This window comes from Sciurus carolinensis, chromosome 8 (genome assembly GCF_902686445.1).
Source record: "Sciurus carolinensis chromosome 8, mSciCar1.2, whole genome shotgun sequence".
NCBI classification, from domain to species: domain Eukaryota; kingdom Metazoa; phylum Chordata; class Mammalia; order Rodentia; family Sciuridae; genus Sciurus; species Sciurus carolinensis.
This window is the reverse complement of record NC_062220.1, coordinates 127472425-127499129: the sequence shown is the minus strand read 5'-3', so window position 1 is coordinate 127499129 and position 26705 is coordinate 127472425. Positions and strand designations below refer to the sequence as shown.

The following is a 26705-nucleotide window of genomic DNA, read 5'->3' as shown; positions in this document are numbered from 1 at the left end:
CCCCACCATCTGCCTGTCTGTCCGCTTCCAGAGGCGAGTTGAAGGTCTGCTTTTAAAAATGAGCCCCTAGCAGAGACGCCCCGGCTTGGGCGGTGAGCAGGCGGCTGCCCTTGCACCCCTTGCACCCCGATTTCTCCATGCCCCGCGCGTGGCTTTCGGCCGAGCCTCCTCCTTGCAGAGCCGGGCTGGCTGGGGTGCTCTGGCCCGGAGCCAGCTCGAGAGGAGCTTGACTCCCCGGGGAAACGGCCCCTGGAGAGCTGAGGATGGGATTTCTCTTTTATGGGGACCCGTTAAAGTCTAATGAACGCTGGTGTCTGGCCTCGACTTGGGAGAGGGTCTTTATCTAACCCTTAAAACCAGAGTCGTTTCCGGTAATTACAGCACCCCAGGCCGGACCACTAAATCTTCCAGAAGCTTCTGGGGAGGGGGGGGAGCGCCGGGTGGGTCACACCTGTTACCTGGATCAGCTGTGAGGGTGACATTTCTGGACTCCTGGTTTTAAAGGAAGAATTTATGGGCCAGACACGGCCCCAGGCATTCCTGCCCAGAACCCTCCCAGCCCCGCATTTCCTTAATGAATTAATTTAGCTTCCCGACAGTTGGTATTAAGTAGTTATTTTGGGAAGCCGAGGGAGAAGGAGCTGGAAGACTTTTTTTTTTTTTTAAACATTTTTGGGAAAAAAAAAAAAAAAAGGTAGTGTATTTTGAAGTTTGAGAGGACTTGGTGGGAATGTCAGCCACGGCTGGCCTGCCTCGTCCCCTCCTGCGACTTTCCGTCTCCTTGGACAGGTTTTTATCTCCTTCTCCCTTTTCTGTCCTTAAGAATGGCAGAGGTCACTGCACCAGATCCTGCGTGTGGATACTTGGAGATCGCTCTTGCTTTCCCGCCCGAGAGGAACTGGGTTTAATGGGAAAATAGCTGTCCTGTTCTCTTGGGGTGCTTGCTTTCGAGTTTAAAAATAGTTTGTTTGGATATCCAGGATTTCGCTCTTTGCCTGTTGGATGGAAGCCCACGGTGCGCCTGCGTGGAAGGCCCACACGGCTACCTGCGTGAGGGGGGGTCAGAGGGTTACCACCTCACCGCCCAAAAGAGACTGGGGTTCCCGGCCGGCTCAAGGGACCCAGGGTACCAGGGATTGAGCCCAAGGCTGCCTAACCACTGAGCCACCTCCCCAGCCCTTATTATTTTTTATTTAGAGACAGGGTCTCACTGAGTTGCTTAGAGCCTCACAAAGTTGCTGAGGCTGACTTTGAACTTGCAATCCTCCTGCCTCAGCCTCCCGAGCTGCTGGGATGACCGGTGTGCGCAACCACACCCAGCCCTGGACATTTACTCTTAACTTAAAACATCTTGTCTTCTCCTTCCTCACCAGCAATTCCCCCTCCCCACCCCAGCAATATTTATTTCTTCCTTAAAAAAGGTCCTGTTTGCCGAGGTCCAGTGGCGGCGAGCGTCCAGGGCTTCCGTGGGAAGTGGGTTGGAGGGTGATTTCAGCCCTGAGCCTGGTTGTCCTGGTACTAATGGTCGCAGGGCCTATTACAGAGAGTCAAAGAAGATTGTAAATGGCTTATGCAGAAAAACCATTTAGATAAAAAAGCAATTTTCCCTTCTGCATAAAGTGCTAAGAATTAATAGCACATTCTTTCTAAATGGGTATTTTTATATTATATTTTCCCCCTAATGAAATTCTTTTCCCAAACAGAAATATGTTTCATTTTAAACTTTAGAGTCAAATTGATCTGTTTTGAAGCCAGCAGAAACCGGTGTCCGGGGGTGGCCCAGGTCCCTTCCCTGCCGACTCTGTCCGGGAGTTTTGAGGGTAGGGTGGTCTGGAGGCTGGCAATGGAGGTTCTAGCCTCCACTGTCCACACTGACACTGGTCTTTGCCACAGCCGGGTTTGCCCTTCTTGTACCTGTGGTGGGCTTGGGGATGTTTGGGAGTGTTAACAAATAGACAAACTGGTCCTGAAATCTGAGCTGTCCGTTAGGTGCCGGCTCCCCTCTGTCTGGGGCGTTCCCATGATCCTCTGGGTGTGTTTGCCTGTCCCCGGAGCCCCTGTCCTGCCCTCCTTTACGTGACAGCTGGGGAAGGGGCTGCTGTGGTCCTGCAGGTACCCACCACGGGGCAGCTCTGTGGGTGCCCCCACCCCAGGGCCTGCCTACGTGGTCAGTCTGGGAGGAGTGGAAATTCAGAACTTCTTAGAAGGCCGGCTGCTCTCGGCCTGGCAGGAGCTTGTGGCGGAGCGTCCTGGAAAGTCTTTGGGAGATGGCCGGACCAGTGTCTGCTGACCCAGTTTCCCCTGCCCGGGTGTGTGGATGTGGAGTCTTTTGGCAGCTCAGGTCTTTGGACTTGAAAGTGCTGTAGGCGAGGGGCATCCTGAATCCCTGCTCATGGTTCTCAGTCAAAATGGCGCTCGGGTGAAAGTTTAGGCAACTTTTCCAAAACCGGAAAGCTCTTCTTCCGTGTTTGTGCTCTTCCACGCAACATTTTCCAGCCGAGAAAGCTAAGGCCCAGAGAGGGCAGGCAACTCCACTAAGGCCACACAGCATTGCTGCAAAGAGAGGACCGGGTCAGGGTGCTCTTGGCTTTGACCTTCTCCTGCTTCTTGACCCCACCCCCCTCCCTGGGAAGGTAGGATCTGATTTCGCCTGGCTCAGCTTGGTGCGGACCAGAGCCAGTTCTCTTTTAACCAGAAGTTTCTCAGCCTTTTGGAACGTGTCATGACTCACAGCTGCAGATGGAGGCAGCATTCATCCCCCTTCATCCTGCAGATGATTCTTGACCTTGGGGAAACCTTGACAGCACCACATCCCGCCAGAGGGCTCTGGGTCTCAGGCCTGGTCTTCTCACTCCTATGAGCTGTGCGGCCTTTGATGAGCCGCTTCAGCTTGATTTCCTTACTGTGGGTCGGGGAGTCTCTTAGGAGGATTGGAGACTGTAGCCAGCATTATAATAACGTGATTAAGAGCACAGGTTCTGGAGCCAGCCCACCTGGGTTCAAACCCCAGCCACTCGCCTTCCTAGCTGTGTGACCTTGGGCAGGTTACTTAACCTCTCTGTGTCTCCCGTTCTTCCCTGGTAAAAGAGGATAATAATAGTTCTTATCTCATGGGAACAGGAGGATCCACTGAATTAATAGTGATGTGAGTTGATATTCCAAAGCCTGCCCAGCACGACACAAGTATAAGGCCAGCACCAGCCTTTATTGACCACCTACTGTATGCCAGGTGTTTCGTACGTGGAACCTGGCCCCAGGGCCTTGCTCAGGACAGGGGATGCTGCACAAGTCCACCCTCCCTACAGCCTGGCTGTTGACCTGGCACGTGGCCCTGGGGGGCAGGGGACCGCTGGTATGACGTTCCTCCTTATTGGGGGCAGACAGGCAGGGTCGCGGGGATGGGGTGGCCCTGGGTGCTTTCCTTCTGCCTGTGTTTAAAAGAGCTCAGGAGAGCCGGCCCTCGGCTTGAACAGTCTGGGAGCTGCGGTCGGAAAACACGGCCCCTGTGCCTGGCCCCGGGCGGGGGACTCGGGGACCCCGACGGCTTGGACTGATCCGAGAGAGCCAGTGAGAGGGAGGGGAGAGGGGTTGAGAGTGAGCCTCCCTGCCTTGGTCAGATCCGGAGGTTTTCCGAGTCAGGCAGGCCCGGGTTTGAATCTTAGCTCTGCTGTGTGACCTTGGGCCAGTGGATTCACTTCTCTGAGCCCCGGTTGCTTTCCCTGCAAAACAGTTAAAAATCCCTGTGATTTCTCAGAGAGTTGCTTCTGGCATCTTTTGGTTGGAGACCCAGGTGCTGCTTGCTCTCCCATGATGCCCAGGTCTGTCCTTACCGTCCCCTCGACAAGGAACCCTCCAGACCCGAAGAGCCCTGAGGCCGGCGTCGAGAAGCCCCCAGCTCCAGAGAGCGTTGGGGGTTAGACTGGAAATAATATTCAAGATCTGGTCGTGGAGTCTGGTGGGAAGAGCGGCTCGTTCAGCCGACAGACACGCAGGAAGCTCCTCTGTGGGGCGAGGGAGCCAGAGACCAAGCCCCTGCTCTCACCGGGAGGGACAGACGGACAGACAGACAGCAGCCAAGGTCCATGTCACCGTCGGGCAGGGGCGGGCAGGCAGGGCACCGGGTCTCTGTGGGTGTGAATGGTGGGGAGGGTACTCAGGGGTTCTGGTAACCGCTGCACAGCCGGCTCTCTGGGGGAGGAAATAAAAGCCCCGCCTGTAGTGCGGTCCCCAGGGGCAGATCCCCCCATCGGGCCGACTTCAGGCTTCCAAGGTGATGTTGGCCCTGCCCGGATGGCCAGGTTCCCAGCTCTTCACCCTGGAGCCTGCCGTGTGGAGCCGGGCGGGAAGGGTGTGAGGGAAGGGAACAGCAGGTGCGGGGGGCCCTGAGGCAGGACTGAGCCGGTCTGTTCCGGGAACAAAGATGGGGTGCTGTTCAGGGAGAGAGAGTCAGGCAGGCAGCCCTCGTAGGCACCGCCAGTCAGGTCAGCAGCTCGGCTTTGATTCTGAGTGTGGCGGACGGCAGCCAGGAAGCGGGGGACCGGTGGCACATAGTAGATGTGAGATTAACGGTGGTTCCGCCCCTTCCACAGTGTCCAGGGGAGAGGGTTTTCCCTCCCTGGGGCCCGGCCCCTCCAAGTTAGGGCAGGGCACGTCCCCACCAGCCCTCAAGATGAGGGGCTCAGTCTGCCACAGACGGGGCGGGGAGGTGAGGGGTGCCCCACTTCTGCCTGAGCTGGGCAGGTGGCAGTCTGTGTCCCTGTCTGGGGGACTCTGTGTCCTCCTGTCCCCAGGCATTGCTTTGCAGGCCTGGCAGGCGCCATCCCGGCGGGGACGCCTAGGCCCCGGCAGGGCCAGCCCACAGAGGCCTGCAGGCTGCACCTTGGGCGACCCAGACCTGATGTCCGCCTTCCAGAAGCTTCTCTGAGCTCTTCCTTCCTGGCTCTCGGGCGGCAGAGAGACCCCAGCAGGCTGTGGTCAGTGGCGCTCAGGCCAGGCCCCACCTCACAGATGAGGAAACCGAGGCTCCGAGACGCAACGTGAGTGTCGGAAGGTCACCAGCTGCAGGGAGGCAGGGTACCATGCCCACCACGGCGCCTGTGAGGACCTGGCTCCGGACCCCCTGCCCCTCCCGGCAGTGGCCAGCCAGGCCCTTGGCTGCCAAGTGTTTGCCGTTTGCTTGTCCCAGGTGACGGGTGGACGGCGCGGTGGGACTGGGGAGCCGGGGTCTCTGGTCCGTCCGTGGCTTCATCTGGGCAGCTTCAAGGGTCCTGTGGTCAGGAGTGGGGCCGCAGCCCGGATCTGCAGGGAGCCCAGGGGCCTGTCCTGCCGGGTCCCAGGGACCCTGGGCACGGCCACCGAGGCCGGGGCTGCAGGGGCGGGCTCAGGCCTGGGACCCGCCCTCCTCTGTGGTCACTGTGGCCTGGGGTGTGGCCGCCGTCCCACTCCAGCGGGGCAGGCCGGGGTCAGAGCCCGTCCCGGGGACCCCTACGTGAGTCGCCTGACGGCTGGCCGTCGTGCTTGGCTCTGCGTCCTGGACGTCGGGGACGAGGACAGCAGGCGGCCACCTCCTGCTGGTGACCCCCCGGCCACCCCAGGCCTCCGTCTCCTCAGCCGTGATTCTGGGCAGGGGGAGGATTAAGGGGATAATGAAGGCGCCTGGCCCTGCACCTGGCACGTCACCAACGCCACTAGTTAGTGACCCACCTGCTGTCCTGCTCCCGGGCAGGGGCACGGGGCTCCAGGGGAGGGCTTTCTGTGGGCGGCAGGAGCTGTGCCTGGTTTGGGGGGTCCCTGCACCTGCCAGGGAAGCCCCCCAGAAAGCTGGGGGTTCTTTTTTTTGGTACCAGGGATTGACCTCGGGGACACTCCACCCCTGAGCCCCCTCCCCAGCCCCGTTTTGATTTTATTTAGAGACAGGGTCTCACTGAGTGGCTTAGGGCCTCGCTGTGGCTGAGGCTGGCTTGGAACTCGCCATCCTCCTGCCTCAGCCTCCAGAACCGCTGAGTCGACAGGCGCGGGCCACCGTGCCCACCTGCTGGAGGTTCTTGAGGCCACATCTGCAAGAGGCCCAGCCTGAGGCAGGAGCTGGGCATCCTCGGTGACGCCTGCAGGTCTCAATCCCGGGGTGGCAATGGCTGCTGGGTGGGGCTGGGAATGGAGCCCCTTGCTGTGCCAGAGAACCTCTTAAAACATCCTGGTGGCCACAGTTACAGGGCGGTAGGTGGACCTCGTTCTCCATGGACCGTTGTAAGACAAAGCCCGTGCAGCTGGCCTCGAGGACGCCCCAAGGGCGAGACCTGCCTCCTCGGAGGCCTGGGTCGCCGAGGCTGGAGAGGCTGGAGAGGCTGGAGAGACGGGACCTGCCTGGCTTTTCTTCTGCTGCTTCTTCTTCTTCTTTCTTGGTCCCAGGGATTGGACCAAGGGCTGCTGAACCGCTGAGCCACCTCCCCAGCCCGTTTAAAATATTTTATTTGGAGACAGGGTCTCGCTGAGTTGCTGAGGCTGGCCTTGAATTTTTGATCCTCCTGCCTCAGCCTCCCAACCTGCTGGGATGACAGGCGTGAGCCCCCTGCGCCCAACTGGCTTTTCTTCTTCTTGGGCTTCTCCCCAAGTCTGTGCCGGGGTGAGCAAGTGCCGTGGGATTGGAGGTTTCTTCTTGGATTTTGTTTTAGAGGAAAAAAAAGAAAAAGAAAAAACCTCTTGTGATTCTCCACCTCCGTGGTCCATCTCCAGTGGGGGATGCCAAGAGGATGCTGGGAAGCAGGACTCCGTGCCCCCCGAGGAAGGGTCCAGGGTGGGGTCCCTCCATTCGCCTGAAAGACCCGGCCAGAACTTTTCTGCACGTCCCTCTTGTGTCTGGAACAGTCTGCAGGCCGGGTCCTTTGGGGTCCCCCTCATTCTCTTTCTGAAACAAAATCCATTTTTAAGCCCCGACGACCGGACGTGGGGTCCTTCGGTCTGGTCGGTGGTGCTGGCCTGGGTGGGGGACGCGCTTCCAGAGTCTTCTCTGGCTCCCCAGCCTCCAGGGCCGGAGGGGCCGGGCAGAGGCAAGCGCGCATCCAGAGCCCAAGAGCCCTGCCCAGATTCTGGGTCAGGCCGGCCCCGTCCCCTCTGTGAAGAAGTGTCCCCCGCCACCTCCACCCTCAATCTGGCGGGCCGCGTGGCGGACGGTGGATTTTCCTCTGTGTTCTCTTTGGTTATTATTATTTTTTAATGAGGTCAGACTGAAAGATCCATCTGCCTGTCCTGCCTGGGTTGGAAGGTAATTAAGCCGGAGACTAACCTCTTAATTAGGGTTTTCCCTGCGTAAATCTCATTTGATAAATTCCTTATCATCCTCGGCTTTAACGACGGCGTGTCCTCGAGACGGGATCGAGCCCCCCTGGGACCTCTGAGCGAACCCCCCAGGGGCCTCCCCAGGACGGCTGGCAGAGGGACCCCTTTCAGGGTTAATTAATCAGCCCGTGGGTGCTGGGAGCTTGTCTGCCACCTTCTAATTCACCCGTTAGCCCTCTGCCTCCCTTCTAGGGCTTTCTCTGCGTTTTTTTTCCCGGTGAACTGAACTGTGCTAAAGGAACTGCGGCCCCTCCCTCCGTGGCCGCCCCTCCTTCTCCCCAACCTGTTTGTCTTTGTGCAAAGGTTCCATTTTTTTCCCGTCCCTTTTTTAAATGCAAGTGCAGGCAGGAGTGGAAATGTCAGGGGTCAGTCCTCAGGCGGAGGGGGCAGGGGCCGGGGCCACCTCAGCTGCTGCCTGTCCCCTTCCAGAGACCAGAGCTGCACTTAACCCTTCGGAGGCCGGCGCCTGCCTGCGGGGTGCACAGGGCCTTTTTTCCTGCTCTTCCCAGGAGTCTGGGGACCCTGTCGCCGGGGTCCCCTTTTTAGGTGTTAGACTGAAAACTGACCTCGCGCCGCCGCCTTCCCTAGGAGGAGCCCTCTTGGATTTTTTCTGGTCCCTTGGACCATCCAGAGCCAGTTAGAGACCAGGGTGGCGATGTCACCCGTTCAGACACAAGCCTGGCCCCATCGGCAGCTCAAGGGACGTTCAGATTTACAGACGGGAAAACGGGGTCCTGCTCCGCCAGCCGGAAGCGGGTAGGGTGGAATCGGGGGTTTCCCGGGTCTGCACCCCTGGTTCCTGCGTATCTGAGCCCCCAGATCCAGGGAGAGGAGAAGCCTGAGGTCAGAGTGGCTTCCAGACGCCCACGCTGTTCTGTGGCGGTGGAGGGGGCAGGGCTGTCCGGTGTCACCCGCGGGATCCTGGTGCCCCTGGGAAGCAGGGGACCTCCGTTACGGGCGAGATGGAGGGGACGGCCTGTGGGCGTGGCGGCAGGTGGCAAAGCCAGACCTGCTCCCTCCTTCTGTTGGCCGCCGGGCCAGGCTGCCCCTGGCACGGGGACCCTGCGGCAGGAGCAGCAGCTCACAGCTCAGGGTGCGGGGTCTCCGTGGGCGGGTCAGCCAGGTGCTGCAGGGCGGGCCCTCCCTACTGATCACTTTCCTGGCCTCGAAGACCCTGCGCCTCACGGGAAGCTCTATGGGCGGTGAGTCCCACCCCGGAGCTTCCGCACACCTTAACTGTGGGGAAAGGAAGGAAATGTCAGTATTAACAAAGGGCCCCAGGGAAGAAGTCCCTGTTGTGATCGGCACCTCTGTGGATACCTGGGGCTGTGAGGGTCCCCAGAAGGAGCTAGAGAGAGCTCTGCTGCAGCCCAGCTCAAGGGTTAGGCCTCTGACCGGGGACTGTGCATCGCCCGGCAGGTTACTCGACCTCTCTGTGCTCCGGGGGTGGGGAGGAAGTACAGCTTCCTTGGCAGCCGGGGCTGAGTCTGAACTCAGCCTGGAGGGGCGGAGGGGGCGGTTTGCTTCGCTGCTTTGTCCTGAACTGGGCAGCAGTTGCTTTGGGATCCTCCCGCCGGTTAGGCCTCAGTTTCCCCATCTGGAACGGGAGGCCTTGGTGAGGCTTCCAAGAGGCGACTTTGTCCGGACAGGGTTCACAGCCTCCAGGGGCCACTCGGGGCTCAGGACGGTTCTGTTTTGGGGCGTGGGCCCTGGGGATTGAACTCGGGGGCTCTCGGGCACGGAGCCCCCTCCCCAGCCGGTTTTGTGTTTTATTTAGACAGGTCTCACTGAGTTGCTTGGCACCTCGCTGTGGCTGAGGCTGGCTTTGAATCACGCTCCTCAGAGACGGTTCTCATCAGACTAGTGGGAAGTGGGTGCCTCTTGGTGCTGAGGGTGGGGGTCCGAGCCCCGGGGAGCTGGCCCCTTTGTGGCTCCAGGTCTGTTCATGGTGTGTCAGGTCCCTACCAGACCAAGGCAACCAGTGGGGGTTTGGGATGGGATCCTGCAGCCTTCGGAGAGGCCCCTGGCTCCCTGGGCCTCAGTTTCCCCTTCTGTAAAATGGGTGCTGGGGAGGCCCTGCCTCCTGGCCAGCTCTGAGGCCTGCGTGGAGCCGAGCGGCCGGCGGCTGCAGGATGCTCTGGGTCGTTGGTCGCCTGGACGACGCGGGCTTGGAGCGGGAGTCCTCCCCTGGCTGGCCCGCGGCCTCCTTCTCCCTCGCTCTGAAACCAAAGCTCAGCATCTGTTTCCCCAGGAGCTGTTTAATATTCTGTCGCGGTAAAATGAACTCATTGGAGCCACCCGAAAACAGCTGAATGAGCCCCCCGGCGCCCGGCCGCCTTTCAGAGTGGCTCTGGGCCCCCCTCGGGCCTCGGCGAGGCTGGCAGCAACAGCAGCTGGGAGAGAGGGGCCCCCTTTTCTTCTCAGTGCCCCCGGGGAGCCCTTGTCCCCACATGGGGCTCCTGGAGGGCAGGGTGGGGGGCTGGAGTCTGGGAGGGGCGGCCCGGGTTTCCTGGCCTGTTCGGGGCCTTGTGTGTGCTTCTTGGCTCAGAGAGTCTGTGTGTGGGGTCTCCCCAGGCTGAGAACGTCAGGCCTTCCCCAGACCCTTCCCCTGATTGTCCCTCCCTCCAGCCTCCAGCGGGGACCAGTGGAGGCTGGAGACTCGCCCACCAGCATCCCCGAGGATGCTGAGCTCTATCCGGCTGTCGACTCCTTGGAACTTCTGGGGATGTTTCCTCTCCTTATTCCCATTTGACAGGTGAGAAAACTGAGACCCAAGAGGTGAGCTGGCTTGTCCACCATCATGTCACTAGGAAATGACCAAGCGGGGCTTCCACCAGAGCCCGGCTCTGACCACAGAGGCCCTGTTCTCGGTGCCACCGACCGACCTCTGGACCCGCAGAGCCGCCCTGAGGTTGAGTGGCGGGTTAAGCCGCGCACCATTGCCCCTAGGCATAAAGTTGGCGCTGCCTCAGTGTCAGCCGTTCTCAGGACCTGGTGACTTTGATGGCTGCCCACCTCCCAGCCTTCTCCCTGATCCGGGAACGCCTGAGTTTCCCCAGGCTCCCTCCAGAGCAGGACAGGAAGTGCTCCAGGTAGACGCTGGATCCATTGCATGTCATTACCCATCACAAAATTAAATCTTCCTTGTAATTAGTCTTGGGCAATTTCTCTGCCGAGGCCCAGCCAGGCGGTGCGGTGAACGCGGGCGGAGGGGGCGTCCACGGGCCACTGCAGGGCCGCTGCCGGGGGCCCGGGCATCCTGACCCAGAGCCCCATCCCGGGCTCAAACCCGAGGCAGAGAGCTCTCGGGCGGGCGGCTCTGGGACCTGGCAGCCCCTTTCCTCTGTCCTTAGTATCCGAGGGACTCAGCATATGGTGCTGGACTTAGTCCTTTCTGCGAGTGGCCTGGATCTCGGTCCCCGGCCTCTGAGAGGTCCCAGCACTGGATCTCCAGCTCTGGAACCCAAGGTTGAGCCTAGCCACCAGCCACCCCACCCCTCGCCGTGGGCCTGCCCGAATCCCTCCGTCCCTCAGCCTCAGTGTTTCTTAGCTGTAAAATGGGGGTAATGGTGACCATTCAGTGCAAGGGTTGCCAGACTTTCTGTCAAGGGTCAGACGGTGAATATTTGGGGCTTTTCAGACTCGAGTGTCTCTGTCACCACTTCCTAACCCCGACCTGATCATGCAAGAGAGTGTCCCCAGGCCGCGGGGTGCCTAGGAGGGGGCGTGTCTTTGTGCAAGATCACAGGCTGGAAAAGAAAGGGGTGGGGCCTGAACCCGCTGGGTTCTCGCTTGCCCAGGGCCTGCTGGGGAGGGCTCGGGTCTCTCTGGCAATTCGAGTGTTGGAAAGTGGGAGTCCATACCCGCTTCCCTGAGTGTCAGTTTCTGCATCTGGGAATGCCGCCCTTCATCGCCCGGTCTGTTGGACTCTCTGACTCTGGGTGCTGACCAGGCGGGTGCTGAGAATCTCTCCCCATCAGCCTTCTGGGGATTCCAGAATCCCCTTATACCCAGCCAGGGTTTGCACTATCTTGCAGCAAAGGCTCCTGGGTCCACGTGCCGTGCTGGCTAGAGAGGACTTGGGGGTGTTGGGGGGGCAGCAGGCGGGAGTTTTCGTCCTGGCCGAGCCTTGACCCATCATGCTGGCAGGTCACTTTGTTTCACTGGGTCTCAATTTCTCCTCCCTGTGATTGGAACCAGGTCAGATGACAGATTCAACAGTCAAGGGCTCCTCTGGGTTGCTCCGTCCTGGCCACTGTAGCACTGTGTTGAGAAGGGCCCTGAGGCTGGCCCAGGTTCTAGGCGGAGGCTGGGCCGCGTTGTTTAGCAATGTCTGCTGTGGGCACCAGGAAAAGCATGCGTTTTGCTGGGCATTTCATGTGGTCCATAATCCTGGAAAACAAATCCTTGTGGTTCCTCCCAACCCGCGATGGACCTGCATCCATGGGACCTTCCTACTTGACAATGATGGCGTTTGCCTTTTGTAAGAAAGCGCATGGTCGCGGCAGCACTGATGCAGATTGGGAGAGGCGGGGTGGACGATTGTTCTAGACCAACGCATCCCGTAGACCTTTCCCCGACTGTAGAAATGTCCTCTATCTGCCCTTCCCAGGTCGGTGTCCTCTGGTCACATGCAGCTGTCAAACTCTTGAAATGTAGTTGTTCATGAGCAAGGGGTTGATTTAAACCTTATTTCATTTAAAAATGTAAAAGCCACGCGCGTGCTAGAGACGGCCTCGTTGGACATCCCAGTTCTGGATTTAGAGAGCATCTGGCTTGTAGGGGTTTCCAGGATCACTGACTGGGTGGGTCCTCGGATGGGAGCCTGTTGCTTGGCAACAGAGACAGCTCTCTGAAGCCTCAGCAGGGGTGTTGCCCAGCTGGGCGGGCTCTGGGTAGGTGGGCGGGCTCTGTGTAAGTGGGCGGGCTCTGTGTAAGTGGGCGGGCTCTACTCGGGTGGGCGGGGGCTCTGCAGGTGGGCGGGCTCTGCAGGCGGGCAGGCTCTGCTCAGGTGGGCGGGCTCTGCTCAGGTGGGCGGGCTCTGTGTAAAGGGGGCTCTGCTCAGGTGGGCGGGCTCTGCAGATGGGCGGGTTCTGTGTAAGTGGGCGGGCTCTGCAGGTGGGCAGGCTCTGCTCAGGTGGTCGGGCTCTGTAAGTGGGGGGGCTCTGCAGATGGGCGGGTTCTGTGTAAGTGGGCGGGCTCTGCAGGTGGGCAGGCTCTGCTCAGGTGGTCGGGCTCTGTGTAAGTGGGGGGGCTCTGCAGATGGGCGGGTTCTGTGTAAGTGGAGGGGCTCTGCAGATGGGCGGGTTCTGTGTAAGTGGGCGGGCTCTGCTCGGGTGGGCGGGCTCTGCAGGTGGGCAGGCTCTGCTCAGGTGGGCGGGCTCTGCGCAGTCTCTCCAACACCACAGGCCTCCCTGGGAGGGGCCTGGCTCCCTGCGCTCCAAGCGCGTGCGTGTGAGGCCTGGCCTGGGTCACATGTCACCTTCAGAGGACACGTGTGTGGTTCTCATCCCCGGGGACCGCAGGTGTCCCAGGTGCAGAGTGGGCAGGCTGAGAGGGGAGGCCGGGAGGTTCCTTTAGGACATCGGGAACGTGCTTTATTTTTTCCTTCCTCTCTCCCACCTAAACCCTGTCGCTGTTTCTGATGTGGAACAAAAGGAGGGGCTTTGGAAATTGACGTGGCTGTATCTTGAGTCAGCGGTTCCCTTGCTGTGTGGTGTTGGGGGAGTCTTCCACCTCCCTGAACCTTTAAAAAGGAACAGCAGCCCCGCCCTCGAGGGAGAGACGCTTGTGATAACGTCCGGGTTGTGGTTAAACCCAGGAAAGGACGAGCTCCAATTCTCTCCAACAACATCAGAACCAAAACCCAACCAAGGCCCCACCCAGCCCCATCCTGCCCAGAGATGGCGCCAGGGCCTGGAGGGTCATTGAACTGATGCTCACACCTGGAATCAACTCAAGAGGCACCCCAGATGTTATCCCAGGGGTCCCCGTCCCAGGGCGGGGTCGGGGTGTCAGTTGGGAGAGGGGCCTTCCTGGCGGAAAGAAGTTGCTGGCATTTTTGGCTCACGCCAAGGGTCGACTGGGCTTTGCTGTCCTCTAAAGATGCCTCGGTCTTCTGGTCTCTTCGCCCACCGACAGGGTCTCCACTGAACCCGGAGAATTCTGACGTCCAGATTTCGCAGGAAGGCTGCTGGCCAGGTTGGGGTTCTGGAAAGGGCGTGGATATGCCTGTCAGTCTTGGTCAGTTTCGGGGAGACCGAGTGGGCAAACCTCCCAGAGAGGCCCTGTATTATTGTCACCTTGGAAGTTCCTGTTTGGATCTGTCTGGAGGCCCAGGTTTGAGCCTTTGCCATTTGAGAGATTCCTTAGGGTTTGTTCCTGTCCCTGGGAATCGAGGTACCATGTGCCGGGTGCCAGGCCCCCAGGGGGATCAGGGGGGACAAAGCCCTTCACTTCAAGGAGCTCCTCTTGTCGGGGCTGTGGCAGACCTTGGGACGGCCAGAAGTCAGGGTTAACATGAAGTGTTTGGAAGAGGGGCCTGGAGAGACGTCCCCAGGCAGGAGGACCCCAAGAGTTAGCCAGGTGATGGAGGAGGGATCTTGGTGGTCCCGGTGAAGGAAGGGCTGTGGAAGTGTGCCGGCCCTTGGTGACAGCGTGCTGCTGACCCTCTGGGGAGAGCCCCCACCAGCCTGGTCCTCTAGGCTGTGGTTCTGCTTTGACCCCAGGGACGGTCGTGACCTCTGCCCTGGGCCGGGAGTCCTGGGTCTTAACCCTCCTTCTCCATCCCAGAGACACAAGCCAGGTGCAGAAAACCCTTGCAGGCGGAGCCTGTGGGTGCCGGGTGCCGGGTGCCGGCCGGGAGGATGCGCGGGGGTGAGGCGGGGCTGACTTAGTCACGCACCCGCACCCGCCGCCCCTGCGCCTGCGCCGCCTCTTCCCACACGCCCTGCCTGAGGCGCACCGAGGCCTCTGGAGCCCGCACCCCACCTTTCCAGGTCGATGCCAGAAGCTCCCCGACACGGGGCGGGGCTGGCCCAGCAGGAGCTCTGGCAGCCCAGCCAATCAGCACCTCGCAATCCTCCCCCCCCCCACCCCAGGGCAGAGATTAGTGAACATTTCCCAGCAGTCCACAAGAGAGAATTTGGGGTGGGGAACACCTACTCAGGTGGCCTCTTCGGGTCATGGAGTCACAATCCTGGCAATCAGATCTCCTGGCACTTATAAAGAGGATGGCAGCTCAGAGAGGGCAAGCGATGCTCCTGAAGTCACACAGCACTGCATTCTGGTCTCCTGAAGCTGGAGAGGAGAGCTCAGTCTGATGAGTTGGGGATTTTTATAGCGGTATATCTGTCCCCAGAAACCCGGGGAGAGGCTGAGAACAGGTGTCCCAACACAGGCAGCCCAGGGGCTTCGATCCCCTTTGTTGTGACTGATGCTGCCAGCCAGCTTCTTCTAAGCCCAGAACAGCTGCAACCGCTCCACCCATCTCTCTTCTCCAGGGCAGGCAGAACCAGGGACTGGTTAAAAACACACAGGTGGGGGCTGGGGAGATAGCTCAGTTGGTAGAGTGCTTGCCTTGCAACCACAAGGCCTTGGGTTCAGTCCCCAGCACCACAACAAAACAAAACAAACAACACAGGTGGGCTCTAGACTCATGTGGACCCAGGTTCAAATCCAGCCCTGCCCCTCGCCAGCTGCATGGCCTTGGCCCTTATAGGACTCTTGAGACGATAAGTAAGCTCAACCGTGGGCGTCACAGGCTGCCCCTGGGATCACCCAGGCCTGCCCAGCCTGTCAGTCTCCACACTGCTATTTCCCTGCCTGGGCCCTGGAGCTCCATGGGGGCCCCTAAGGACCTGCCTCCTGTGGCCCCATGTGGCAGGATCACTGTGCCACGTCTGGGCATTATTATTATTTAAGAGATTTTTACACCATCCCCCCCACATTTACTAATTTATGGATTTTTAAGTCGGAGGTCAGGAAGGTTTTCAGTGAAGCCCAAGAAGGACCTTCCTTGTTCCCTAAGGGTCATGCAAATCTTCCCAGATCAGGAGCATGTATTAAGCACCTGCTGGGTGCCTGGCTACTACTTCCTCCTTAGGTGAACATGGGCACGTGACCGCCTCTAAATCAGGCACAGGGCTCAGCTGACCTTCTCTGTAGCAGAGATTCACACAGCCTGACGGTGATGCTCAGAGAGTCGCATAACCGTGATTTCTCTGAAAGGCCCTGACGGATACGTTGGGTCTCTGCCTCAGCTGGGCAGAAACAGCCGTAAACAAAATGCAAACACAGGAGCGTGGCCTTTTGCCAATAAAACTTTATTTGCCAAAGCAGGCGGTGGGCCAGCCGGGCCGTGTGTGTTGGGGCCTGCTGACTCTCGCGGGTTCTTCACCTGGGAAGTGGGGCCCTCTGGGGTCACGGCAGGGGATCAGCGAGTGGGACGGAACGGACCCTGGCCCGATGTCAGCTGCGGTCGATATCTGTCATTGCCGATGGTCTCATGTCACTCAGACCCCAGCCCTGCCCCGTGGGCCTGCGATCTCATTTCATGGATGAGGAGACTAAACACAGGTCAGGTGGCGGTCCCTCGACCTGTCTGTCACTGTCGGGTGACCTGGGCTGCATCTGCACCCCTCCCAGGGCCTCCCCCCGTACCCTCAGAGAGGGCTCGCTGATGCGATGCATGGGACAGATGGTCACGCCCACCGTGTGGAGGGACGTGAGGGAAAGAGGTGGCGTCTCTTGTGGCGGTCGCCAGCTGAGACGCGACAGGGCTGACTGGGAACAGAACCCGGTGAGTTGCAGGTTGGCAGTCAGACTGGGGCTTTCTCAGGGTGCCATTCAAAGTGGGCTGTGGGGGTGTCTGGTCTTACTTGCTTAGAGATGGAGATCCCTGGGTCCCTTGCATGTCCTGCGCCAAAGCTAGAGCGAACGAGGTCGTGCAAGCCTTTTGTAAATTCGGACAGATTCCCAGTGCACCACCCCTGCTCCAAAGCCTGCTGTGGCTCCCTACTGCTCACAGGAACAAGTTCAGAACTCCTTCCACGACTGCCCCCACCTGAGCTTCGCAGCTTCCTCTGCTCCTATTTCCACCCGTGGGCCCTGGGTCGGCCTCTTGCTAGCCTTCTGAAGTCACACTACCTTCTCTTGTTCTGTCCCCTGCAAAGCTTCACGTTTGCCTGTAACCCCCGCACACGCCTCGAAGTCCTCCTGGATCCCCAGGTCTCCCCGGACACCGGGCAGGTGTTTCCCAGAATGCCTTTCATCTGGGCCCAGGAGCTCCCGGGGACAGGGCTGGGTTGGGGTCACCTCTCTGAGCCCAGTGCCCGGGGCACGGCCAGGGCGCAGGTTTGGTTGTGGTGCTTACCCAAGCGGCGCCGTCTTTGCCGGCACGGGGACCCCTCCCTGGGCCGCCCCAGCCCCGGGCACCTTCTGCCCCCCACGCTCCTGGCGGGGCAGGGGTGACCCAACCTCTCCAGATGAGGAAACGGAACGTGAGTGGAGGGGCCGACACAGGTAGCCCACCTGCCAGCGCTGGGGGGGTTCCAGGCCAGGCCTCTGTCCCCAAAGCGTGTGACTGTCCCGCAGCTGGCCCCCCATGCAGAGCCCTTCCTTGGAGACACAGCAGGGCAGTCACCTCTCTGCCCACATCCCACAGCCACGCTGGCCGCTGGACAGAGAGCGAGGTCGATGCTCCCAGAACCTCCACCCCAAACGTCGGCCCTTAGAAAACCTGCTGTGTGGAATTCAGACCTGGCGGGTCTGGTGTTCCCTGGGGTGGGCGGGAAGCCACAGGGTCCTGTTGCTGGAAACCTGGTGAAGGCAGGTGGTTTTGTTGGACACCTTAGCACGCTCTGCACCCTGGGAACTCGGGGAGGCCCCGGCCGGGTGCTGAGCTGCTCCAGTCACACGCGAGTATGCCAGGCTCAGAGAGGTGCGGCGTCCTGCCTAAGGCGGCTCAGCGGCGCGTCTGACACTGCAGGGGCGAATCGTGTGTGAGAAGAGCCGGGAAGGCGCTGGGCTGTCCCCAGGGCTGCAGAGTCTCAAATAGAATCGTCCTGGCGATGCTGGGTGGCTGCGACCATTTACTGGGCCCCCCCAGAACCGTGCCTGCATTATCAACGCGTCCTCGTCCTAGGAAGATGGAGCTGCCTCTGTCCCCGTTTTCTGGAGGGGACGCTGAGGCTGGTGGGCAGCGGCCCCTCCTGCCCTGTTGGGAGGAAGGTTCCGGCCAGGAGGGGCGGCCCCGGCTCGCCTGGGCCCTCGCGGCTCGCCAGCGGCCCTGGGTGGCTCTGGGGTGTGTGGGCCTCCGTCACAGGTCACCGGCTGCACGGCTGGAGGCCGCTGGGCCCCGAGGAGGCTGGCTGCCCTCTGGGCCCTGTGGACTGTGGCCCTCAGCCGCCCTCTCCTCCGGGGCCGGGGCGGGTCCCCGGCTCTCGTCCTGCTGCGTCCGCCCGCCCCCGGCTCTGGAGGCCAGCTCCCGCTTTGCCCTTGGTGCTTCTCCTCTGCGGAGCCCTCGGCCAGTTGTCCACGTAAGTGACAGCTGCCCTCAGCCCGTCAACTCGGATTAATCTCCCGGGCCTCCAGCCTGGCCCAGCCGCGGGCACCCAGCTGCCAGGGCCGCTGCAGCCGCGGAGGGGGCTCTGTCCAGCCAGCCCTGCGCCCGGGAGAGGGCGACCCGGCCGGCCCGCGCCGCGTGCGGACAGGGCTCTGTGCCCATCGAGGGCACGCAGGGTGGTCCCCAGCCGCAGGGTCACCCACCCTGGTTCCTTCCCGTCCCAGCTCTGAGCCGTGGGGCCCGTGTCCACAGAGCAAGGGGCATGTTGACCAGAGGGACAGAGACAGAGAGAGACAGAGAGAAAGAGAGAGAGAGACAGAGAGAGACAGACGGACAAACAGAGACAGAGAGAAAGAGAGAGACAAGAGAGACAGAGACAGAGACAGAAAGAGACAGAGACAGAGACAGACAGAGACAGAGACAGAAAGAGAGAGACAGAGACAGAGAGACAAGAGAGACAGAGACAGAGAGAGAGACAGGCAGGCAGACAGAGACAGAGACAGACAGAGAGACAGACAGAGATAGAGAGATAAGAGAGACAGAGACAGAGAGAAAGAGAGACAGAGACAGACAGAGACAGAGACAGAGAGACAGACAGGCAGACAGAGACAGAGAGAGATAGAGAGATAAGAGAGACAGAGACAGACAGAGAAAGAGAGAGATAGAGACAGAGACAGAGACAGACAGGCAGACAGAGACAGAGAGAGACAGAGAGACAGAGAGAGACAGAGATAAGAGAGATAGAGACAGACAGAGAGAGAGACAGAGAGACAGAGAGAGACAGAGAGAGGGGATTGATGGGAAGGGCCGTTGCCTAGGAACAAGGGATGGAGTCCTGCCCCTTGGGCCAGGGACATCTTCCTTTCCCACGCGACTGTCATGGAGCCCCACAGCTGGTCATCAGACAGCCCTGGCTGTGGCCCTGGCTCTGCTGGAGACACCGGCTGGTGGCATCTCCTCCCTGAGCCTCGGCTTCCTCCTCTGTGACGGGGGCGGTGCCGGGTGGACCTGGGGCGCTGGGCTGAGCCTGCCCGCAGGTCTGCTGGGACTCGCGGGCGACGGCGCAGACGCGGCCAGCGTCCCTCTTCTGCCTCTGTGGGCGCAGTGCCCCGTGGGGCTGGAAGAGCCGAGAGCCGGCAGGACCCGGGCGGCCGGCTGGGCGGAGGCAAGGCCAGTCCCCTGGGCCTGCCAGGGGCCCTACATGGCCCTGACGAGATGCCCAAATGGGGGTCACTCAGGATTGTGGCCACTGTCTCTTGGTCCCTGATCCCTGGGTTGTGGGTGCTCTTGGGCTCAGGTGGAAATGTCCCAGGGCCCCTCGCTTTGGGAGGGCTCCTGATCTAGTCTCCTGCCTACGTCCAGTGAGAAATCACGTTGCTCCAAAGGAATAGGTGGCTGTGCAGCCACCCACCCCCGGTCACTTCAGAGAAGACCAAACAGCCCAGAGAGGAGCGGTGACTTGCCTAAGGTCACACAGCAGGCCCCAACCTGCTCCTTGGAGGAGCTCGAGTTCCCGGGGATGCGCCCACGTGGGGTGCTCCTTAGGGTTACAGGTGCTGCAGGACTCGTTTGGGTTCGGGGTGACTGCTCAGGGCCCCCACATCCACAGTGGGGGTTCTTGGGGACGGAGTCCAGCTGAAAGCCTCGCCCTGCGGCTGGGGGCGTGGCTCAGGAGGGCCTGGGTCCCTCCCGCAGCAGGAAGCAAACGGCACCCGCCTGCCTCTGGGCCTTCGGCCTCGGAAGGCCGGTAGTGCTTCCTGAGCACCTGCTCTGTGCCGGGCGCCACCCGACCTGGTGTCACCGGGCCAGGAGCTGGGGGCGCCCTGACCCCATTTCCCGGAAGATAAAGCTGAGGCTCAGGGAGGGAAATCCGAGGTTGACCTGCTGGGGAGACACTGGGGACTGAGATCAGACCTGGGTCATCTGACCCCGGGGTGTTTTCCATCTTTGGTGGCCTGTGGGGGCGGGGTCCGACTCAGGCCTCCGTGGACAGCACTTCCCGCCAGGTGGGCAGAGCCGGGCCCCATTGCATCACAGGCTGGGGGCGGGGCCACGTGCCAGAGGGGCGGGGTGATGTGGCAGCGGGGGCGGGGCCTGCTCCAGAGGGCGGGGCATCAGTACCTCGAAGCAGGGCCATTGGAGAAGCATCGCCACCGCGGGTTGGCAGCCAGGTGGGATGGCAGGAGTCAGCAGAGGGGAGGAGGGAGGTCATGCAAAGCCTGCGACTTTATCTTGAGGGCAGTGGGGAGCCATGGAAGGTGTAAGCAGGAGAGCGGTCTCTGGTTGGTGTCTCCGGGAGCCCACCCAGTACACAGAGGAAGACAGAAGCAGAGAGCAGGAAGGGATCGTGAAGGTCTGGGGACAGGTGTGTGTGTGGTGGCCTCGGGGACTTTCTGCTGCAGGACGAGGCCCAGAGAGGAGCTGGCCCGCCCTGTGACTATGAGCCTGGGGCCTTGCTTCTGGTCCCAGCAGCCCAGCCCCAGCTGAGCGACACCTGTCACAGAAACCCCCTCCCAGGTCCCCATAAAGGAAAAACCACACTGGATCTGCCCCTTGGGATCCAGCCTCTCGGTGCCCGAGGCCCACGCTGCTGCTTACATAATATCTCAGTTAAATGTCCCTGGGATTCTAACTCCCGCTCTGCCGGCGCCCGCCCAGTCGCAGAAACCACCCCAAAGGGCACTTCCAGCCCTGGCCACCTCCAGAGGGATGCTGAGGGATGGGGACCGTCTGACCCCTGGCTGTTTGGGAGGCTGATTCTTCGGTTATCTCACTTAATTCTCTCAGCAGCTGCCAGGCGGGACCCCGGGACACCGGGGCAGGCAGCTGGCCCAGGCCAGTACCCAGGGGCACTGGTGGGCAGAGGGACGCGAGGTGGCTAGGCCAGAAATGCCCTGCCCGAGGGCCCCAGGGTGGCAGGGTGGCCGAGGGGACCCTGGAGGCAGCTGGCCACCACCCACACCACGACCCCTATGCGGGCGTCTGTGTCTCACCCAAGTCGAAACCTGGTCTGGGGGTGATGAGTTGGAAAAGAGAAGACCCGGGATCCCTGGCGGGCGGTGCCCCCAGGAGTGAGGTAGGAGACCGAGGGCCCGGGGACCGCGGCACCGCCCCGCGCCCTCACCCGCCCTGGGTCCTGGCCGGCAGGGGGTCCCTGTCCTCCCCAGCTTCGCCTGGACCCTGCGCCTTCATCCCCGGGGTGGCCTGTTGCGCCCTCCCTGGAGGCAGGTCCAGAGGGGGACGGGCACAGAGGCCCCTGCTGCGCTGGTCCCTGTGGGAGAAATGGGGACGCGGGTTATTCCACAAGCACCTTCTGGCACCTGCTTCCCGTCCTCTCCCCTGGGTGGAGGTGACTGTCCCCACTGCAGGTCCAGATGTGTCAGGCGACATCTGACCTGGGGCTCATCACAGGCAGGGGGCATGGGTGGCCCGTCCTGGCCAATGGCGGTCCTGCCCGCTGTCCCCAGGCTGTCCGCGCTGGGCAGCATCGCCATCGGCCCCCACCCGCCTGAGGTCCTGCAGGCTGTGTGCCCGCGGGGCAGAGGCCGCGCGGTGCCACCTCTAGGACCCACCCGCTCTTCCCCTAGGTGGGCCCAAGCTGCTCTGAGCTGGGCCCCGGAAAGCGCCACCTCCGAGTGACAGATGAGCAGACCCGGGTCTGGACAGGAACCACAGGCCACCTGCCCCCGGGTGCCTCAGTCTTCCAGTCTGTCCAGTGGGGACGAGGGCCCTGTCACAGCAGGGCGCTGGGTGCCACCCTGCCTGTCCCTCCGCAGCCAGTCGAGCGTGACCACGTGGACATGTGGCAGGACCACTGGGTCCGCGGTGTCTGCCGGCACAGGCGCCAGCAGCTCCCGGGCCGCCCTCCAGCCCCAGGGCCGCGGCAGGGGTGGGTTTCTCTGGGTGCTGGTGTGGGGACGGCCACCTGTCTTCCTGAGGCTGGGGGACGCAGGGCCCTCCCGGGCTGGGACAGGCTGGGACTTGAGGCGGCTTCCTTGGGACTGATTTATCAGCCGCCTGGGGAGCTGCCGTCCCAGGGCGTGTTGGGTCCCCCGCCGGAATGAGTCGCAGGAGGATGAGTTTGGTCCTGCCCGGGTCGTCAAAGCTCAGGAACAACTTCCTCCCGTAGGAACCCCTCCCACCAGGCTGCGGTCGGCTCTCCCTCATCCCAGGCCAAGGCCGGGGGAGTCCCGGGCCCGTGCTGTGTGACGTCGGGCCAGCGTCTCACCCTCTCTGAGCCCCAGCCAAGTGGGGCAGAAGGATCCCCCCTTGCTGGGCGTGCCGGGGGATGAGTTAGGGAATATGTGACCTGTTCTGTGGGGTGCCCGGCGCCCCCTCGTGAAATCCACCCCGGGGGAGAGTGATCCTCTGGCATTTGGAAATGCGTGCAGTTGTAGGCAGTTTGGTCATTTGGCTTGGTCTGGGGAAGCCATGAAGAGTCCTGGACTCCTCCTTCCCGGCTGCCGCCGGGGAAATTCCACCAGGGGAGGCGGGTCGGGAGCTGGTGCCTCGGTCTTCTCATCTGTAAAGTGGGTGTGAACCACGTGGGTCCCTGGCAGACGCTCCCCGCCCCCCAAGCGGATCTTGTGATGCTTGGAGTAAAACTCCTGTTGGGGCGCGAGGCGGCGGGGTGGCCGTAGGTCAGCGATGCTGGGATCCAGGGCCCGCTGGGATCCAGGGCCCGCTGGGATCCAGGGCCCACTGTGCCCTGTGCCTGCCGCTCCACCAGCTGCGCAGTCTCTGTTTTCCCTTCCAGGAAATCCGCCAGGCTCCTGCCCAGGAAGCGGGGAGCTGCAGGCCCCCCGACGTCCTGCCCCTCCCAGATCCTAGTGGCAGTTCCAGCAGCCCCGCCTGGGGACCTCTGCGTCTACCAGACCGTTACGGGGCCCCAAGGGGTCGAGGGCATCTCCACCGTGTAGCAAGAAAACTGAGGATCAGAGAGGGACAGTGGTGGAGCCCTGTCACACAGCAGTGGAGCCGAGACTCCTGGCACTGCCTCCTGACCTCATCAGCTTCAGGGGGAGGGTGACGACTGACTGTGCGCGTCTGGTCTCTGCCTGGAGCCGCGGGGCGGGCGCGTGCCTGGCACACAGTAGGTCCGCAGTGAAGGCTTATTCATAGATGGCTGAGGGGAGGCGCCTTCCTCCCCAGCTCTGGCTCTTCCCAGCACGCAGGTCCCAAACCCAGTGAGTGAGTCACCACCCGGCCTCCGCGGCCCGTCCCTCTGGGAGGCTCTGCTCCTCGGGAGGCCTCCTGCCTGATCCCAGAGGGCGGGCCTGGTGGCGGTGACTCCTGGTGTGGTCGCAGGCGGGTCGTGGAGGTCAGTATCTGGGTGTGCTCCTGCGGCCGCGCTGGCCCCCGCCCCCGTCCAGCCTTCTCTCTCCTGAGGCAGAACGTCAGCGTGAGCCTCCAGTCAAACCCAGCTTCCTGCCCCTTCCTGGCTGTGTGACCTTGGGCAGGTTATCTGCCCTCTCCAAAACCGAGGACCCTGGTGAACACTGGTCAGTGGTCACTTGGCAACAGTAAATTCAAAGTCCCCCCCAAACTCCGCTCCATTTCTTCCCTACTCACCCTCAGAACCTGCAGGTCTTGTGTGCGTCTGGTCTAATTCTTACTAAGGTGTGAATGGTTTCCAGGCTCCGCCTCCAGCGTGTCTAACACATAGTGTGGTGGCCTGTGGTCTTTGGGGGTCTGTGAGGAGGGAATCGAGGGGATTTTTGTTGAGGGTCTTCCTCACCCCTGGTCCCCAAGTCCCCTCACGCAGCAGTTGGGGATGGTGCTTTGGTGCTGGCCTGGTAGGGAGTCCAGACTCGGTCTTCGCTGTCTGAGGACCTCGGAGTCTGCCCTTCTGAGGAGAGCCCTTCACGTTTCTGAGAACACCTGGTACACGGGAAGGGCGTTGTGGACAGGTCCCCGCGTAGAGGTCTGCGCACCTGTTGGACATTTCCATTTCCAGAGGAGGGGCCTGGACTCGGGTCCCTCTGTGGGGCTGGCCCCCGAGTCTCTCAGCCTTTGGGTTGGAGCTGTGTGTCTCCAGGAAAGTGTCTGTGCCTTTCTGGGCTGCCGGTACCTCCTCTGTAAACTGGAGGACAGAAGGCTAAACCAGACAGGCGGTGCCCAGGCGCCTCCCCCACCTGCCCGCCCCCTCTGCAGGCTGCCCTGCCCCTGGCCGTGCCCTGCTGGGTGCCCACAGGCACGTCCCCCGTCCTGTCTGCTCCCCGGGGAGGGTGCTATTTTCCCCCGTGTGACGGGGCAGGTGTTTTTCCTGTGCCTCGGTTTCTTCCCTGTGAAGTCGAGGTGGCCGCTGGCTCCTCCCGGGGTCCCTATGCAGGTAGGCTGTGTCTCCAGACGCTTCTGGCCCGTATCAAGCCTGGGCAGATGTCCGTCTGGAGGGCAGGAGGACGGGCGGTGCCTCCCCCACCCTTCTACTGTGCCCGGCAAACTCCTACACATCCTTCAATGCCCAGGTTAGACGCCCCTCCCCGGGGAAACCTTCCCAGCTTCCCGAGGTCGGTCTGAGCTTCTGAGGATGCCGGTCAGGCAGAGGCGGGCGGATCCTGAGTTTCTCTTGCCGATTTCTACTTCCCAAGGGGGAACCCAGGGCCCCACAGCGGGGCAGGGCTGAGACCTCCCAGCCACGCATCTCTAGACCCCCAGATCGTCTTCGCCCTGAGGGGAGGCCACAGCCTCTCTTCTCAGCCTCCCTCCCCTGGAGCCAAGACCGCCACTAACCGCTCTCCCCCTTTTTCCTCTGCAGCTCACGACCTCCCCGCCAGCAAGGCCTCTGCTGCCCAGCCTGGCAGCCACCTGCAGTGCCTGTCTGTCCACTGCACGGACGACGTGGGCGACACCAAGGCCCGAGCCTCCGTGCCCACCTGGCGGTCCCTGCACTCCGACATCTCCAACCGATTCGGGACGTTCGTGGCCGCCCTCACTTGAGCGACGAGAGCCCCTCCCCCTCCAGGCCCTCCGCCTCCTCCAACCTGTCCCCACCCCGCGGTTAAGAAAGGGCCACTATTGCTGAGTGGCTGTTGGTTTTTTTTTTTTTTTTTTTCTCGTCTGGGTTGGTACCTGCTTCGTGGCACCCGGACCCGAAAGGGTTAATTTAAAGGGGCGGGAGGGGTGGAAAAAAAACCTCCAAAAGTTATTATTTTTTCTTTTTTTTTTTAAAGAAGCTGTCGCCACGTTAACTCGCCACAGTTAGCCCACTCTTGCTTTGGCCTGCTAGTGTTCCCCGTTTCCCCGTTTCTCTGTATTCTTGGTCCACCCTTTTAGAGGACCTCTTTGATTTTTCTGGAAGCTTCTATGTCCAAGTATTGTTCTTTCGTCATAAGACAAGAGTTGCTTTTCTTTTCTTTTTTTTTTTAATTCTCTTTTATTCTCCCTGCTGCCCCGACCCCCTTTTTTTAAAAAAAAAAAAAATTCCCCTTTGTTCACTGCTTATTAAAATGGAAATCCTGGAGAAGAGTAGTTCTGGAATAGTGCCGGGTGAGAGATTGTCATGGCAGTATTAGCTAGTGACACCCAACTGTCACCAGCCAGACAGGAGCCGAAGGAGCCGCACCCCTTAGGTGTCCCGCCTGCGGTTTTGTCTGGTCTGTTACCCGAGGACGCAGAGAGGCGGATTTTCCTTCCCACACGCGCGCGCGCTCTGGACCCTGGGGACGCGCGGGGAGGTTTCTCTCTCCCTTTCTGGGCCTCCGCCTCTGCTCGCCGAGCTAAGCAGCTTTGGTCCTCTGGGCGAGGGGACGCCAGGCCCAGGGTCCCCGGGCACCCGGGGGAAGCCTGCATTCCTTCCTGGCCGGGCACATCCTGGGGACCGAGGGCACCGGGCGTGTCCCCTTCGCCCGCTCCTGCGCCTCCCCAGCCAGTCCTGGGAGGACGAGGCCGGGCCTTGGGGACCCCGCAGGCTCCCGGGCTGAGCAGGAGGAAGCTGCAGCCTCTTCAGCCTCCGGGGTCCCTTTTGATCTGATTTCACCCCTTTCTGAAACCAGAGATGCGTCCCGCGTCTCAGGAGGGAACCGCCTCTCCTTTGCGCAGTGAGCGCGGCGGTCACTAGCGGCCCGGTGTTGGCGGGGACGGGCGCCCTTGGGCGCCGCTGACCCTTGCAAAAGGCCCGTGGGACGCGTGGGGTGGCGGGGGGCGCGCAGACTCCAGGGCGGGTCACAGCCGCTCGCGGGGGCCCCTCCGGATGGGTGACGCTTATGCTTTTATTTCAGTTTTTCGTTCACGAGCTGGTCTTTCTAAACGCTCCCTCCAGAGACCCTGCCCGCCGGGTGCGTCCTGCAGCGAGCGGCCTGCCCGAGGCTCGGGGGCCCAGCGTGCGACACCCACAGGGTTTATTTCCAAGAACTTTTCAGTCAAGGGAGAGAAGAGCCCAGAACGTCCTTCCCCTCCTCCTCTCTCCTTGGCTGGCCCTTGTGGCTGGGGGTCTCGGCCAGCTCTCAGCGGTCCCTTCGGGTCCTCTGACCAGGGCAGCCCCTGGCCGCAGAGGGCAGACAGAAGCAGGTGGCGTGAGGCCATCCGTGGGAGCAGAGTCCCCGCATTCTGCCACCAAGGGACCGAGGAGGGATGGGCCGTCCCCCACCCTGGGCTGCAGAAGGACGGCCGGATTCCGGGCCCCCCACCCTCCACGTCGCCTGGACTCTGCAGTGTCCAGCTGTTCGAGAGCCTCACGGTTTTATTTTCTAAACAGGAGGGATTTCTCCTCGATCGCTGAGGGCCGGGGAGCAAAGTCTTCAGCCTCTGTCTCTGGACTTGGCCAGCAGCCTGTGATCCTTCCGTTCTAGAAACATCCGCCGTTTCC

At 61.4% G+C, this 26705-nt stretch overlaps 1 protein-coding gene across 1 annotated transcript in view; it reads left to right on the top strand.

The window, feature by feature from the left end:
• Mn1 (MN1 proto-oncogene, transcriptional regulator) overlaps positions 1 to 24947 on the top strand; it is a 40041-nt gene extending 15094 nt beyond the window's left edge. Inside the window, exon 2 of the mRNA XM_047562423.1 lies at positions 24657 to 24947. Within this exon, the coding sequence (XP_047418379.1) occupies positions 24657 to 24838 (182 nt within the window). The 3' untranslated portion in view covers positions 24839 to 24947. The remainder of the gene's footprint in view (positions 1 to 24656) is intronic.
• Positions 24948 to 26705: the final 1758 nt, after the last annotated feature.